Source organism: Haliotis cracherodii, unplaced genomic scaffold (assembly GCF_022045235.1).
Source record: "Haliotis cracherodii isolate W230 unplaced genomic scaffold, xgHalCrac1.p SCAF_16, whole genome shotgun sequence".
Classification (NCBI taxonomy): Eukaryota; Metazoa; Mollusca; class Gastropoda; order Lepetellida; family Haliotidae; genus Haliotis; species Haliotis cracherodii.
Genome location: NW_027266271.1, coordinates 26,897,095 through 26,914,751, shown reverse-complemented (window position 1 = coordinate 26,914,751; position 17,657 = coordinate 26,897,095). Strand labels below are relative to the sequence as shown.

Below are 17,657 nucleotides of genomic sequence, written 5' to 3'. Positions count from 1 at the left end.
CTTTTAATCCAATAGTAATGTTAATCTTTATTAACAAATAAAACATCGTGAGTCGACATGAGTGAAAACAAGCATGGCGACCCTTCCTGGTTTCATTCAAAAAGTATAAATCCAAGTTGGATTAAAGCAATCAAAGCCGAGTGAAGCAATATCCATGTTATGAATGAACAAGCTTGACGTGTGAGTAGCACTTTGTTGTTTTTGCCAAATGGACAGGCTAAATAGCGATTGCTGCTGTGCCTAATAAAATACATTATTTGTTACAAATGAGTGAGTGAGTGAGTGAGTGAGTGAGTGAGTGAGTGAGAGAGTGAGTATGGGTTTACGCCGCTTTTAGCAATATTCCAGCAATATCACGGCGGGGGACACCAGAAATGGGCTTCACACATTGTACCCATGTCGGGAATCGAACCCGGGTCTTCGGCGAACGCTTTAACCACTAGGCTACCCGACCGCCCCCTTGTCACAAATGAAATGGCCATCGCATAAACGTACTGGGCTCGTAATTCCTTGTGTATGCAATCGTATTGTTTGTATCTATAATACTGTAACTTGATCTCTTTGGATGGTAAGGCCTCGTTATCTCGAATGTCCGAATACCTCGAAGTTACAATACAGCCCCTCTAGGTTCGAGATAACAGGGTTCGACTGTATGTGGTACCACCGTGATTTCGTGATGTCCTCTAAACTGCCGGACCATGTGACACAGGTATCACAGTTGTGTTTTGGACCTCAGTGTTTCAGCGACTGTTTTCCCCCTAGTAACGTTTCGATAACTTTTGCTAATATTTTGTCAAATCCAATTTTCAAGCGTATACTTTCTTTTGTCCGACAGTTAATATGAGACCAAGAGCCCAACTAGCTAAATAACTATTAACTGCAATGAAGCCTCTTTTTTAGACTTATTCCTTGCAGTATTTGCTTTGCGTCATCTTTAAGGTGTATTTGTCCGATCTACCTTTTTGACCGTTTGTGTGACACAAGACATGTTACATCGAACTATAGGTAATACGATTTGCTTCTAGTTTCAAAGGCACACTTGTACAAGATCCCTTATAAGAACTCCCGACATGGTCACAATGTGTGAAGCCCGGTGTCCCCCGCCGTGATATTGCTGATTTACACGTTTAAGCTGCGAAATCCTCAAAACACATGTGCAGAAGCAACATTGTGTTATTGGATCGCTGTTCTAGAGATCTCAGTACGCTCAGACATAATCCAAATGAATTACTGTTTAATCTTTCTGCAGAAAAGAAATCAGATTGTTGAAGAGAAAAGCATGTTTGTGTTTGATGTCAGACATAAGATAGTTCAGATCAAGGAAAGCCCCCGGGCTGCGTTTCGTATGAATTGTCGATACCTATTAATATCTACATTACAATAAGAACACAAGGAACAAATGGAATGCTATAGAAATAATAATCACTTATTGAACGACTTGAGACGTATACTTGGTACAACAGGCCGCAATGCAACAGCTGCAGCATCACTGCGTTCCAGTGTCGATAACTCCATTGTTGAAACATGTCAGCCTGGACTGTATCAAGAAACAAATCGGCTTTGTTCCTCGGTACCGCATTCCAGATAAAATATAACACGGGGAGTGATTGGTGAGTAATAGCAAAGACGACAAAACCAAACAGAGAAGGATTTTCAATGTTAATTTCGCTGCAAGCAAATAACATTAGATGACGAGAAGTTTTACAGCACTGAAGCATGTTCTCATAATCTGTACGGTAACGCTGCCTGTCTTCTGCATGTCAATATACATGTCAGATTAAAGGCCGTTGTGTATTCCAGCTGTGGGAAATGAGAAGATTGGCCATATATCTAATCACTTTCTGGATTATTTTGGAGCTTGGTGGATGCCAAGCGAGGAATAGTTTTGAGGTTTGCCTTACACGCTCAGTTTTCTTGGTTGATCTGTTTCGAGTTGCGAAAGTGATGCGATTAATACATCTGGGAGCTCGTATTATACATCATTGGAATATGGAAAGTGGGTTTGTCGTTTTCATTGTATTAAATTATGCGTGTTCACTGTGCAATAAGAAGAAATGCTCGTGAGGAAAACCAGTGAATGAACATAAGATAATAATTTGCTTTTTTTCCAGAACAATACACCAGTGTCGTTACTGTTCAGTAGAAAACGCTACTGTTCAGTAGAAGAAGAAGATAAATAATAGTATTGTTGTATTGTTTCTGCATCTGTTTTCGACGAGTGACACGGGCTGGGCAGGATAGGCTCACCTTTTCACGAACACCTGGTCTTATATCACTATCTGATAATGATTCATAAACACGTGCTTATAATATGTTCGGAGTCGTACGATGGGCTCTTTTATCCTTATTTTAGAAAGAGGTTTGTTGCACTTATTGACATGATGGGTGCTCAATATCTACAATTCTTGCTTCTCAAAGCCATCGGGGCGCTATAAGTACATAGCTTCTCAGGACACATGCATCACACATACATACACGTTTCCTTCTCAAGAACCCTCACGAAATTCATGTTTTTGTTTCTTAAGGCCTCTGCAGTTATAGACGGGTCCCTACAACCTAAACGTTTCCTTTTCAAGGCCTCTGCAGTTATAGACGGGTCCCTACTATCTAAACGTTTCCTTCTGAAGGCCTCTTCAGTTATAGACGGGTTCCTACAATCCAAACGTTTCCTTCTCAAGGCCTCTTCAGTTATAGACGGGTTCCTACAATCCAAACGTTCCTTCTCAAGGCCTCTTCAGTTATAGACGGGTTCCTACAATCCAAACGTTTCCTTCTCAAGGCCTCTTCAGTTATAGACGGGTTCCTACAACCTAAACGTTTCCTTCTCAAGGTCCCTGCAGTTATAGACGGGTCCCCACAACCTAAACGTTTCCTTCTCAAGGCCCCTGCAGTTTCACAATCTAAACGTTTCCTTCTCAAGGCCCCTGCAGTTAAAAACGGGTCCCCACAATCTAAACGTTTCCTTCTCAGGGCACATGCAGTTAAACACGGGTCCCTACTACCTAGAAGTTAAAGACGGGGCCCATAATACCGACATATTTTCCGTCCTTCTCCTGACTCCTCTTTTTCAAGACAGGCCTTCAATGCATACGTACATAACTTCTTTGAGAGGTTTTTAGAAGTTGGATAAATCCTATCCTTTCTTATATACGTACATGTTTGCTCCTCAGGGAAAACTATGTCCATGGCAGCAACGACTAGCAGCAGCAAAGGCAGCCATTCGACGTTCTGACATTTCTCCCGAGTATCTTCGTGTTGTTGATTTTGGACGCCCTAAAGGTCTGGGTTTTCTTCTTCTTCTTAGAGATTTAATTATATAAATGCAGCAAAGAGGCTGTGGGTGATCCTGGCACAGTCAGGCTGGTTAGGCACATTGTCAGCTGAGGGTCCTTGTCCCTTCTACACGCAGCCCATATTTCACCGCGTTATTACAATTTACGTCGTAACAGCGCTGCCTAGTCGAATCCACCCAGAACTTTTCGGATATACTTTAGATAGTGAGTTCGAATCCCGCTGCTTCCTGATTAAGCTGCCTGGTTTGTCGACTCTATACCTGTGATCGTGGGTTTCACTTCAAGCTCTGACACGCTATGATATAACCGAAATACGTTTCAAAGTTGCGCTAACTAAACGCATTCACCAATGCGTAAGCGTTAGAAGTGAATGCAAATGATGACATTTTCTCTTAATTTTAAGAACAAATTTACGTTTTGTCATTATAATTTCATCTTTTACCTCACAGGGAGAGGGATAGTTGCAAATACTTACATTGCTCGAGGCGAATACGTAACGTATTACAATGGAATACGGGACCTCATAGAACCAGATATAGACGACAACACCTACACATTTCAAATAATCCATCGCAGTACACGGTTTTGGTAAGTGTTCTAATTAGGAGCATTGCGAGTTGGTATGGTTTCTATCCTAAACTTCCCGCTAACTTAACCATGAAGAGACCGTAAAGAGACTTGCTATAAGTACAATATATGACGTGAATACGATACAGATACGAATCAAGTAGTTCAATTTTGTTTTCGCAGAAAGTGAATCATGTTCACTGTGTTTTAGATGGCTGTCTGGACTGGAAATATGAAAGGAAAAACACATATTAAATACCAAGATTAATTGTAGGCGTAAGCATTTCACAGAAAAAACCCAACTGAAAACGAAGGTGTATTTACTGTGAACCGAATGTGTCAACAGAATGGTGGATCAGGCACTGTGTTTGAGGTTGGCGAATGGTATACCATCGATCAACCATGCCAACACATGAAGTTTCATACTCCATTGAACACACACAAAGTGAAGTTAATTCTCAAATATTTCCGCCCTATTTCATATTCCAAGGGTTGATGCGTCAGACGAAGATGGTTCTTATGGGAGACTTATCAACGATGAATGGAGAATCCCAAATATAAGGTCAAGGACGATCTTTGTGGACGGGGAACCTCACGTTAGTTTCTTTGCATTGAGATCAATACTTGCCGGTGAAGAAATCCATTATGATTATGGGGGCAGTGAGAATTTTCTTCCATGGAGAAAACAGGTATGTACCTGTGCTATTGTTCACGTTTTCTTATTTCAGCCCCCATACTTTCCAACTCAAGTAATGAGTCACGACAAGGGCCGACAACTCTCGACATTATCTGAGGCATTTCCAGGCATTGCTTTGTTAATGATCGCTTATGTCATATTGAGTGAGTCAAGGTTATCTCCGCTTTGAACAGTTCTCCACTTATATGACGGCGTGTCAACTTAATGTGGAAGGAAGGCCGGAATTATGCAGGACGTGCACCACATTGGTGTATTGCCCACAAACATAGCATCATAAGCAGTACATCGGGGACCCGAACCTTTTCCCACAAACATAGCAACACAAGCAGTATATCGGGGACCCGAACCTAAGATCAGGCTTATGGCACGCTTGAGTGAGTCAACTCTGCTCAGCGAAATGCGAGACCTTCGACAAACCTATAAACACCAAACAGGGTGTATCTGGCATCGAATCCTAATATCAAGTTCCTGACACGCTTAAGGGATACGGGGCGGTCGGGTATCCTAGTGGTTAAAGCATTCGCTCGTCACGCCGAAGACCCGGGTTCGATTTCCGACATGGGTACAATGTGTGAAGCCCGGTGTCCCCCGCCGTGATATTGCTGGAATATTGCTAAAAGCGGTGTTAAAACATACTCACTCACTTAAGGGAGACAATTCTGCATAGCGAAATGCGGCGTCTTAAACAAACATATTAACACAAACAGTGTGTATCGGAGATTTAAACCTAATATCAAGTTTCTGACACGATTAAGGGCGCGCCTTTAGCAACTGGGCCTCCTGTGCCCCGCTGAAGTCATATTGTTCAATGAATACTGTAACCATTGTATGGTAACGTATTTTTTACTTCAAGATATTTCCATGTAATAAAAGGTGCTATTTGGCGTGTGATTGGATTAATGTAAGGTTGGATTAAGGTGAGGATTCTAAACATGACTGAGGACATCTTTAGATATAAATCCACTGATGCTTGAGAGGAGGGGGTGTTGCATTCATATTGAGTCTAGGGTCTAGGGTCTAGTGGTCGCATTCTTTTGGAGACGCATTAATTTCACGATTTACAGTATCTTTTAGATTACCTTACCAGTATAAATCTAAATGTTGTGTTGGAAGCAATATGTATCCTTTTTCCTTAGATACATGTAGCTTCTTTTGATACATCTTCCTCAACGACGATATACCTATTTTTTCAGAACACACACAAAAAATGCTTGAGAAAAGAATTTGATGCAGTGACCGAAATGAATATGTCGTCAAAACAAAAGAGTTTCCAAAAGAATATGATTTGGTCGTTCTAGGAAAGAAATATTGTCAGAATGAGAAACAAAGCTGAGCAGTATATTTCCTGGATTATATATACAGGAAGCGATGCTTGTGTCGCAGTGCACATGCCTTGTACTTTATATGTTATTTACTGTTTCAGGATGTGATTTAACAAAACGATCAAGTGACATCCTGGTTTAACCTTCTCCGAAAAATATCCTGGCCAACTTGCTGCTTGGATAACGATGGACCCGTCTCACGTTGATATCTGTCCATCGTGAATTCATGTTAAAACTAGCCTTGACAACAAACATACAATGTGCATCATAACAAAAAGCATACAATCCACAGAGAGTTCAATTGTATTTAAGATGCCATATCCAAAATTTCAAATTCCGGATCCACCCGGCAATGGTTCTTCAATGTGAAGATGAAATGACTGGTCCTCTTCGGTCCAAACAGAGAAGTGCAGCAGCTCCAAAACGAAAACAATTTTCATTTTCTTGTTTTAAACGACAACAAGCATTACAAATACATTCACGATTAATTAGCGTTTGACAGCATGCTCTGTATAATTATGGGACTGGCTTTGTTAAGACACCCTTAAAATCAAAGAACACAGGTATCTAGACCCTATTGTGAACGAACGGTACATGGTTGAATAAAAGCATTTTGAATGGAATACTCATTGGTTATGGAGTCTTTGCTGTGTCACATATGAAACACCAACGCCAGAGAATATTAATCCGTCTCGATTATCCCGAAACAGATTCCATTGGGCGTAAAAGGGACAACAGCGGTAAAATATATATGATTGGGTCACTGAAAATCTATGTAATATTTTTTTTATGGTGAATTGTTAAGTATTCACTTAGAAAATAAATGATAGCGATGTTTCACTTGAGTTCACATTGTCGGTACTAATTTCATTCCGCCTCAAGGACTGAGCTCAGTAATGAAATACCTGATGAAAGAACATGTTTTGCCCATCTCATGACCTTAAACGTAACATGTTTTGCCCATCTCATGACCTAAAACGTAACATGTTTTGCCCATCTCATGACCTAAAACGTAACATGTTTTGCCCATCTCATGACCTTAAACGTAACATGTTTTGCCCATCTCATGACCTAAAACGTAACATGTTTTGCCCATCTCATGACCTTAAACGTAACATGTTTTGCCCATCTCATGACCTTTAACGTAACATATTTTGCCCAACTCATGACCTAAAACATAACATGTTTTGCCCATCTCATTACCTAAAACGTAACATGTTTTGCCCATCTCATGACCTTAAACGTAACATGTTTTGCCCATCTCATGACCTAAAACGTAACATGTTTTGCCCATCTCATGACCTTAAACGTAACATGTTTTGCCCATCTCATGACCTTTAACGTAACATATTTTGCCCAACTCATGACCTAAAACATAACATGTTTTGCCCATCTCATTACCTAAAACGTAACATGTTTTGCCCATCTCATTACCTTAAACGTAACATGTTTTGCCCATCTCATGACCTTAAACGTAACATGTTTTGCCCATCTCATGACCTTAAACGTAACATGTTTTGCCCATCTCATGACCTGAGACAAAACGCGTTTTGCCCATCTCATGACCTGAAACATAACATGTTATTCCCATCAAATGACCTAAAAATGTTGCCGTGTTTAGCTGTGTCAGTTCACGAGATGATGATGAACATTTGGCAAGGAAAGGACAATGCGATATCTGTGAGTGTGGCCTGAAAAGTAACATGTTTTACCCTTCTCATGATCTGAAACATACCATGTTTATTCCCATCTCATGACCTGAAACATAACATGTTTTGCCAATCTCATGACCTGAAACATAACGTACTTTGCCAATCTCATGACCTGAAACATAACATGTTTTACTCTTCTCGCGATCTGAAACATAACATGTTATTCCCCTCTCATGACCTAAAACATAACATGGTATTCCCATCTCATGACCTGAGACATAACATGTTATTCCCATCTCATGACCTGAAACAAAACAGGTTATTCCAATCTCATGACCTGAAACAAAACATGTTATTCCCATCTCATGACCTGAAACATAACATGTTATTCCCATCTCATGACCTGAGACATAACATGTTATTCCCATCTCATGACCTGAAACATAACATGCTATTCCAATCTCATGACCTGAAACATAACATTTTATTCCTATCTCATGACCTGAAACATAACATGTTATTCCTATCTCATGACCTGAAACATAATATGTTATTCCCATCAAATGACCTGAAACCGTTGCCGTGTCCAGCTGTGTCAGTTCACGTGATGATGATGAACATTTGGCAAGAAAAGAAAAATGCCAACTCCCGTGAGAGAGTATCGTCACTTATTTGCATTCATATTACAAAATGAAGTATCACTGCTTCCTCGAATTGTGATGACGATACAAGAGGAATCCTCCTGGATCCGGGATGGCTTTGAAATGCGTTGAAACTGCGGTTGTCTGGTACATTCAAAATGGTTGTTGATGATGATGAGTTACAATCAAAAGTCGTATCGACGTTTCTTTTCGCGAAAACCTGGTGTCATCACTGGTTTTCAGTGATCTATTCATACAATTTTCACCGCCTATTGCCTTTTACGACCAATGGAATCTGTTTCGGTGGATAATCAAGACTAGATATTCTCAGGCGGTGACGTTGTATATTAACCCATGTAGTGACGACCATTTCAACAGTCATTGCTCCCTTTTCGCGGAATCCTGGTGTCATCACTGATTATAGGTGATCCATACACCAGCCACCACTATTTTGACTTTTACGCCCAATGGAATCTGTATCGGTGGATGAACGATCAATAATTTCGACCAGTTCTAAACGGCAATGTTCTACTGATATTTAGTGTCTTATCGATAGATTCACACGACCATATACATCGCACCTGTTGACGCCTTTTGTTGTATAACAACAAACATCAGCCGTATGCATACCCTGGACAACATTTCTAGGTGTGATGGTGACCGCCTAGGAATTCTAGTCGTTGTGGTATATCAGGAATCAATGTCTGGCGTAGGACATTGTAAGCTTGGACCCAGTCCCCTATTATATATATTGCTATGATTAATCAACACTGCAATATGCCATTTATGTCATTAAATGTACATATTCCACCGATAGAAAGACCCCAGCTATTACACGACGTGCTAAACAAAAGCAACAATGCAGTTATTGTACTCCATATTGCACATGTTACCAACATGGTCCTACAACACGGCATCTGCCACAGGTCAACTGCCAAGCGTCGGCGTCACCTTGTAAGTGCCAGCCAGGAGCTTGTAGTTTAGTTTGTGTGTACAGCACTGAACAAAACTGCATGGGATTTTTTTTCACTATTTGAACATCTAGAATATGTTTACACGTAGAGAACAGAGAATTCATCATTAGGCAGAGTCATCTGTCCATGACAACATGCAAGTGAAGCTGCATTCCTTCTGCGTAGCTATGCACATTCTACTCAAGTCTCTTACCGTGTGCTGGATCATAGTGGATCTTGGAGGATGCCAAGCGAGGAATGACTTTCAGGCTTGTCTTGAAACATATATTTGTATTTATTCATATTACGATTGATAAAACCCATGATTGATCAGTTTCCTAATGTAAACATCAGTAAACATGCCTTTTTATTATCACCTTGAAGACAGGATGATATTTGAGTTGTTGTTATCCATCCCTTGTATTCGGCAAGATTGATAAGGGGGTCAATCATTTCATTTTCTTTATCAGTGAGGGAGTTTGTGGGTGGAGGCTTGTGGACTTACAAGAAAAGGACAGAGCTTGACAATTTTGTTTGATGGTGACTATTACATATTTGATACACATCTTCTACTGAAATTCGCAACTTACATTAAAACCCTTATTCTATGGGATTTTAACACAATGTTAAATTCAGAAGTGTTTGTGTTAATATACAGATATATAGCGATTACTAATGTCGCTAGAATAGATAAGGTTGGGGGGACTTGGGGATAACGTAATGTTAAAAAAGGTTGCACGTATGTAGGAACGTGCATGCACGAGTCTACGTGGCTGATGCCGGATTGATAATGCTCGCCGCAGTTTAAGATGGATACCACACTTTATACTGGCTTCGAGCCGAGTAGTCCTTATTTCATCTCTTTAATGCTGAGCGCCAGGCAGGGTATCAACAAGTACCATCATTTACCCGGTTTTTGTATGCTGCGCCCAAGGAAGCGAACTACCGACTTCCTCTAACAGTATTCGAGCTTAAAAACTATACGTTTTGACACTTCACATGGGGTAGAGCATATTTCTTGAATATAAGTTTTTCCTTAATAGTATACATCTGCACTCAGCATGTGTCTTCTTTTTCTCCTCACATTGTAATTGCAAGGTGGAATCATAGTGCCACCGAAACAAACCTGTATCTGTCCTTAACACCTGCATGTTTGCTTCTCCATACTCCTACATTAAGTGACAAGTCCTCAATACCAACGTTTTCTTCTCAATACCTCCACATTACAGGACGAGACCTCAATACCAACATGTTTGTGTCTCAATACCTGAACATTACGTGACGAATCCTTAATACCTACATGTTTGCTTCTCAAAAGCTCTACATTACGTGACGAGACCTCAATAACTACATGTTTGCGTCTCAATACCTCTACATTAAACGACAAGCCATCAATGCCCACCTGTTGGCTTCTCATGGCCTCTACACTAAATGACGAGTAATCAATATCTACAGGTTTGAGTCTCAATGCGTTTGATGCCTTTACATTAAATGACATGTCCTCAACATGCTTCTTTATCATGACCTCAGTATGACATGAAGCGTTCTGCACACGCCAATCTGTGTCTTTATTTGCTTCACAGGGGACACTGTGTCCACGGAATCAAGAACTGGCAGCAGCAAAAGGAGCCATCCGACGTTCTGACATGTCTCCGAAACATTTCCGTGTGGTTGATTTCGGACGCCCCAGAGGTCTGTTTATTCATACAATAGTTTCCTCACCAGTACACATTCGACGAGATTCTAAGATGTAAATATCTAGTCATGTTTGTACCCAAAGGGTCCATACTTTGTTCATGCAGTGTGTCTCTCTTCAATATTTCTATACTTCTTTAACAGTGATGTTTATGATATATATTGCCAAGCTGTTAACTGTGGCACCTTTTAAGCACGATTCATATGTGCTAAAGGAGGGGTGTGTTCTTACATACATACAGATATTCTTATTTAAATTGAAATCCCGGGGACCATCGAAAAAGCAAAACACTATCCTTGAGAGTGTATGACAAGAAGGGTGACTTCAACAATTGACTTGTCAGTGCATGTGTTTGTGACGGATGCCACCGGTGGGGCAGAATGCGTATACCTTTTCGCGAACACCTGGTATCATCACTATTTGATCGTGCTTCATCAACTCTTGGTCATGGTCCAGTCGGTATCGTACAAAGGAGTCTGCTTTAAGCAGAGATTTCTAATGGATATGAAAAGGGTTTGTCGCTTTTATTCAATTTCCCAATAGTCAATTTTCCCTTTATGGCGAGCAATACTCCAGCAACCATTGAAGTTTAAATTTCACCACCTTAGGAGTACAATCGTGGACAGCACTGTAAAAGAAGATTTCAAAACGTCATACAACTCTAGCTGGAGGCTGTTGCACAGCGTTGCAACATTCAAGGCCTCAGTAAATCTGAACGTTTATGGTGGACAGGTGGAGGACATTCACAAATCGTTGCATCAGTGACAAAAACTGTGTCTGAAGCAATTCTCTATTTTGACTTGTCCCATGTGTTCCCTTGTTTTGTCAGGTGAACAACTGACATGCCTTTGCATGTGTTTGTGCCGGGTGCCCCGGATGGGGCAGGATATGCTCACCTGTACGCGAAAACTATCGTCACTATTTGATAGTGATTCATAAACAAGTGTTCATTCCACACAAACATATCATTGAATCTAATGAAATGGTTTTACAAATAAGCGGCAACAACCTTTCCATGTATATAAGATATCTCTTCTTAAAGCAGAGCTAACTGAATGTTTACGACTATATTATTATATGTGTTTCCAATATCAGATGTCACTCTAAATCTTTATGCATAGATCTAAATATGATGAGGCGGCCTCATTGGACTCTTTTTCTGGTTCAGGTGGGTAAATCAGTGGAAGGCAATAGGCTATTTGACAGTTATTGAACGATATCAGATCATCAATATTCATGAAACTTAAGGTAAACTTCCTGTCCAAATTCTCTTGTCTTTTTTTTTAATGTTTTAAATAATCGCTTTTTACTATCAATCTTCCTTACTTTCAGGGAGGGGCATAGTCGCAGACAAGGAATTTGCTCATGGTGAATATATGCTGTATTATGCAGGAAAGTGGGATGTTATAGAACCAGACACAAGCGACGATGCTCATACCTTTCAAATTAGTTACCGTAAAATGCGATTTTGGTAAGTAACTATTTTCTACTTTGTGTCACTTGTAAGTGTATAACTGTTCTGTAAGATTGTATGTATTGATCTCATTGTGCTGAAATATATGTGAAGAACTGTTCTGTAGGATTGCATGTATTGATCCCTCTGTGCTGGAACATATGTGTAGAACTTTGTATGAATGTATGTGTTGACCTCACTGAGCTGGAATATATGTGTAGAGCGTTGTATGAATGTATGTGTTGACCTCACTGAGCTGGAATATATGTGTAGAGCTTTGTATGAATGTATGTGTTGACCTCACTGAGCTGGAATATATGTGTAGAACTTTGTATGAATGTATGTGTTGACCTCACTGAGCTGGAATATATGTGTAGAACTTTGTATGAATGTATGTGTTGACCTCACTGAGCTGGAATACATGTGTAGAACTTTGTATGAATGTATGTGTTCACCTCACTGAGCTGGAATATATGTGTAGAACTTTGTATGAATGTATGTGTTCACCTCACTGAGCTGGAACATATGTGTAGAACTTTGTATGAATGTATGTGTTGACCTCACTGAGCAGGAATATATATGTGTAGAACTTTGTATGAATGTATGTGTTGACCTCACTGAGCTGGAATATATGTGTAGAACTTTGTATGAATGTATGTGTTGACCTCACTGAGCTGGAATATGTGTAGAACTTTGTATGAATGTATGTGTTGACCTCACTGTGCTGGAATATGTGTAGAACTTTGTATGATTGTATTGTGGACCTCTCTGTACTGTAATATATGGTTAAAACTGTTCATTGGGTTTGAAAGTGTTGACCTGTCTGTGCTGGAATATATATGTAGTACTGTTCTGTAGGATCGAATGTGTTTACCTCTAAGTGCAGACATATATGTGTAGAACTGTTCCCTAGGACTTAATGTGTTGACCTCACTGTGCAACCATACATGTGGAAAACTGTTCTCTGGGACTGTATGATTGTCTCTATGGAGACATATAATTACGTGTAGAACAGCACATGTAAGTGTATGTGTAGAAACGCTTGAGTAGAACTGTATGCGTAGACCTTAATGTTGAATAACTGCTTTTTTAGAATTGCTGTGAGTAGAACGACGTTGATCCTCACTAATGCTATCATCCTCGGGTACCTGTTCCAGACCCGATAAAGTTAATAGTCATATACTAATATACGTCTGTCTACGTATGCGTAAAACGTTTGTGAAGATCTGTATTCGCAGAACGTAATGTTGAAGAACTACGTTTTTAGAACTGCTGTGAGTAGAACGACGTTGATCCTTACTAATGCTATCACCCACGAGTACTTGTCCCACACCGACAATGTTACCATACACATACCAACATACGTCTGTCTATAGGTTACAACTAGAAGCACCTCTCAATTGTGGGTGGTAGAGATATTTAGACCAAATATGTCGCCATGTAGCTAAATAAACAATAATTATTGAAACCTCGAGCTATAGGCACCATCATATTTAAATGTAATATACTTCACCACTGTTAATCACATTACCCCAGTTTTTTTGCACTCAATGCTTAAAGATGCTGCACTACACGCGAAGTCCCAAATCACATAGTGTATTTCTCATCTCTACTCACCTTCCTCGTTGCGTGTCAGTTTAATGTGAGAGGAAAACAGGAAGTCATGCACGTTTCGCAGCCTTAGACAAATGGGTATTGGTGATTGGTGTGTTTGTACCATAGAGGGGGTTCATTAACATATATTTTGTACAATAACATTATAAGAACACACGTTGAATTTTCCAAATTGCCACCGCAAAATATTTATTTAGACTTTCTTATAATAAATTGAGGTTCAGTCGGTTGTGTAGACAGAGAATGTTGTCATTATTTATTGTGTTGGTTTCAATGAAAGGTTTGATGCGGAAGAAGAGGATGGTTCTTATGGGAGACTTATCAACGATGCATGGGGGCACCCAAATACACAGCCACGGGTTGTATTTGTAGACGGTGAACCACATATCGCCTTTTTCGCCTTGGGGTCAATACATGCTGGTCAAGAAATCCTATTTGATTATGGTGGCACTAATGATCTCCCGTGGAGGAAACAGGTACGTCAGTGATCGAATCTGGACTAGGCAAACCCGTGGTCAATAGCATGGGAAATTATCTACATTGACTGATCACACATTGTACTCAACTCCCCGTATAAAAGCTTTTCGACACCTACGGGATGTACTGGTCCTATACAATTTGAATGATATGTAAACCAACCAGAGTTCAACTGATACACTGAAGCCCAGACAAAGGCTTTTAACGCAATAGATGTTTGTCATTTTGTACAAATAAGGCCCGATACAATAGTAATGTTCGAGCTGCACATACCTCGAGATTTACAAGGGACGTTTGCGCCACCAGATCATATTATACGCTATGTACTATTTGTGGGACTCCAGTATCCGGGTGTGCACTATGCTGGAAGGAAGACCCATTATAGCTTCGCCCTGCACCTGGATTTCTTAACTGTATCGTAATATTTCGATAGTTTATGTATGCCAGCTGTATGTGAATTAGTAGCGTGTCCACACATATAAAAAAATATTGTAGAAAATGTGCAAGCTTGTAGACTATAAACTAAAAGACCAATGCTCTTAGGCCCATATCTCAGCAGGTGATGTCAAAAAGTCAATGGGGATGTCGTGGCTGAAAGTTCACATTTCATTCCCAAAACGGCAGCAATATTCCATTTATATAATCTTGTAAATATTCGACGGACAAGTATGTGTTGAAAGTTAGGGATGCATCGATTGATTGAATTACCATTATCAATGGCAGGTGTTCACGGTGATGTGGCAATACATCGTTGACAGTTGAAATACAATAATAGGGATCGATGCCCTCTGCACACTTGACAGAAAATTAATGTAATACTGTTATTTACTTTTCATTTTGATTCATATATATGCCTTGCTTGAAGAGAAGTATAAAAAACCGAGACCAGAACCAGAGGTACTTCCTTTCCCTGAGAATCTATTGTATTTAGGACTTAGTGGACTAAAGGTTTTGTTGTCATGTAAACTAATGGAAGGAAATGGACTTTGTCTGATGTAAATTTAGTTATCAAACTATCAGATTACCATTTCAGTAGTTGTACCTATATGGTAAGATGGTAAGAACAATACTGTTGTCACACTAATAGTGTTGCCAGTAATCTGCCCTAAAATAATGTGACCGCCGGGCTAGCACACATATTCCGCGACGAGAAACTTTGTTACCTGCTTGCCCGTATATAAGTCACTGTGGTCCAGTGGACAGAGCGTCTGCCCGGGTTGTAATCACAGCGGAACTTGTTGTTTCCTTGCCTGGCGTTCGACATTACGGGGGTAATGTCGCTCCGGGTCAGTATAATGTATCTGGGTGGGGTATTATTGTTAAATTGCGGCATGGTACCACAGTGGGCTAGCACTATACAGTCGGCATTAGTAGTACAAGCAGCCAGTCGCTCACACACACATACGCACGCGTGCACTTCGCTGTAAGTGCAATATTCTTGAACGCGACGTTAAATCATATATGACCTCACCTCACCTCATATGGTTCTTACTTCACTATCTATCGTTCTGAACATACCATTATGCGGGTTGTAAACTGGGTTCCATGTTTACTGTTTCAGGAATTGGATGAAGCGAATCAAGTTCAAACGCCTTGACATCTGGGACAAATTTGAATATCTGAGTATTTTGTGAACATGTCGGTTGCATCGCCAACACAGAGCACGAGACACACTATGTACTGAACAACCTCAATATTGGTGATATATGGATATGGGCGATAAATCGAGATGGTCTGAATGAAGAAGCTGAATGCGCCGAATAAACCCGAATGGTCGTGAAGTGATGATGGATTGAACGGAGAATGTTGCTTCACATTACATGTACTTCTTTTTGTGTTGCCACGTTGATGATCTACTAGAAACCCATACATATGCATATCCACGTAGTGCACCATATGGCCAGGGTCCGCTGACTTTGTTGTGCATGTCATTGTATCACAATTGCATCGACTATTTACATGCCGCCTACATATAACTTGAATATTGCTGCGTGCGGCGTTAACCAACAAACAAAGTAAACCACGAATACCTACCACTTCGAGAATATGACGCAGATGTCTGAATCCTATTTGCAGTTTGGCATGTTTCACTAAACCTTACAAAAATTTGCCGTTGAATACCATATTAATCAAATCGAATAGATAAGGAACGTTTTTTTCGCCACGAAATGTAAAGGATATCTTTTATATCTCTGACCACTTCTAGCAGGGATGGGAAGGGTGGACACAGCCTTATTCAGTCACAAGGAAGTTATTGACCTCGGTGAACATTTGTAACATGCTTGAAGAATGTTTAAGAAATAAACGACAAGTTGGAGTTGTCTATCGTACAATAAAATACCACAGGGAGAATAATCCGTGATGGGCGCAGCCTTTTTAAGGATGTTAATATAATGTACAAGCTTCACAAATATTACCCGTACCTAAATACTGATGACTCCCTGGATAGAATCCGACCTCGTCAATGTTGGAAAAGTCCATTTTATGAACAGCGGGGTTATAGTTGGTCTTTTCCGCATATTCCCACAATGTTCATGTATATTATCTGTACCTTTTCTCCCAAGACCTATTGTCAAATCTCTCCCACAGATCGTTCGGAGACTGCGTTTATCTGCGTAGCCCAGCTACATCTATGCGGAACAACTTCCTTGACACTCCCCTCTAAAAATAACGTCGTCCAATATATGACGTCATCAAGTTGCGAGCGCATATTCGAATCTCCAGAAATGACGTCATGACATAGCAATGTTTTATCGTGCAATAAACCACGCTTCGTTCTTCATTATTCTTAGCGATTTATCGCGTAGCTAGCTCGTATGTGTCCATGAATGTTTTCAATAACTTAAATGCAGCAATGTGACCTGCGGTTTAATTTTCTCAACCTGATACTGGTATTAGTTCTCCAAAGATTTCAGAATAAAAGATGCTTTTCATTGTTTTAAATCTTTAAATATTTTATTGTAATAAATTCTATGAAATCATGTTTTACTGGTATTTTGCTGAATATATATAAAAACACAAAAGACGACCACAGTAAATTGGGTATAGCTGTGGAGGCAAGGAGGTCGAGAATCGGTACTTTTGTCAGCCGTAGAGGCCACAGGCAAGTGGAAACAGTTCCACCCTACACACCGATGTCTGACTGGATGCAGGTACGTCCATGGCTTACTGCTTGTTACTGTGTACGACACTCTGACTGACTGCATGGTGTTCGTGTACACTCACTGCATTAATGATAGGATCCTCATTACCCACAATAGATATACAACCATCGTTGTGTTTGAAGATTGGA

General features: G+C 40.2%; 2 protein-coding genes across 3 annotated transcripts; both read left to right on the top strand.

Moving 5' to 3' along the window:
* Positions 1 to 1,679: 1,679 nt before the first annotated feature.
* LOC139464038 (N-lysine methyltransferase KMT5A-like) lies at positions 1,680 to 6,482 on the top strand. Its single transcript, XM_071245554.1, has 5 exons — positions 1,680 to 1,890; positions 3,171 to 3,279; positions 3,743 to 3,881; positions 4,351 to 4,549; positions 5,981 to 6,482. The coding sequence occupies exons 1-5, from the start codon at positions 1,810 to 1,812 to the stop codon at positions 5,990 to 5,992; spliced, it is 540 nt and encodes a 179-aa protein (XP_071101655.1). The 5' UTR covers positions 1,680 to 1,809; the 3' UTR covers positions 5,993 to 6,482.
* A 2,669-nt stretch (positions 6,483 to 9,151) lies between these two features.
* LOC139464036 (N-lysine methyltransferase KMT5A-like) lies at positions 9,152 to 17,259 on the top strand. 2 transcript variants are annotated; one of them, XM_071245551.1, is made up of 5 exons: positions 9,152 to 9,394; positions 10,709 to 10,817; positions 12,154 to 12,292; positions 14,169 to 14,364; positions 15,927 to 17,259. In XM_071245551.1, the coding sequence occupies exons 1-5, from the start codon at positions 9,281 to 9,283 to the stop codon at positions 15,960 to 15,962; spliced, it is 594 nt and encodes a 197-aa protein (XP_071101652.1). In that variant the 5' UTR covers positions 9,152 to 9,280; the 3' UTR covers positions 15,963 to 17,259. The 2 variants fall into 2 exon arrangements, with proteins under 2 accessions (XP_071101652.1, XP_071101653.1); XM_071245552.1 differs by lacking the exon at positions 9,152 to 9,394 and adding an exon at positions 9,528 to 9,665.
* The last annotated feature ends 398 nt before the right edge of the window (positions 17,260 to 17,657 follow it).

Coding starts and splice junctions, on each gene's coding strand:
- LOC139464038 (XM_071245554.1), top strand. CDS start 1,810: ATGAGAAGATTGGCCATATATCTAATCACTTTCTGGATTATTTTGGAG. Junction 1,891..3,170: donor AAGCGAGGAATAGTTTTGAG/GTTTGCCTTACA, acceptor TTTGCTCCTCAG/GGAAAACTATGTCCATGGCA. Junction 3,882..4,350: donor CATCGCAGTACACGGTTTTG/GTAAGTGTTCTA, acceptor TCATATTCCAAG/GGTTGATGCGTCAGACGAAG.
- LOC139464036 (XM_071245551.1), top strand. CDS start 9,281: ATGCAAGTGAAGCTGCATTCCTTCTGCGTAGCTATGCACATTCTACTC. Junction 12,293..14,168: donor TACCGTAAAATGCGATTTTG/GTAAGTAACTAT, acceptor TTTCAATGAAAG/GTTTGATGCGGAAGAAGAGG. Junction 14,365..15,926: donor ATCTCCCGTGGAGGAAACAG/GTACGTCAGTGA, acceptor TTACTGTTTCAG/GAATTGGATGAAGCGAATCA.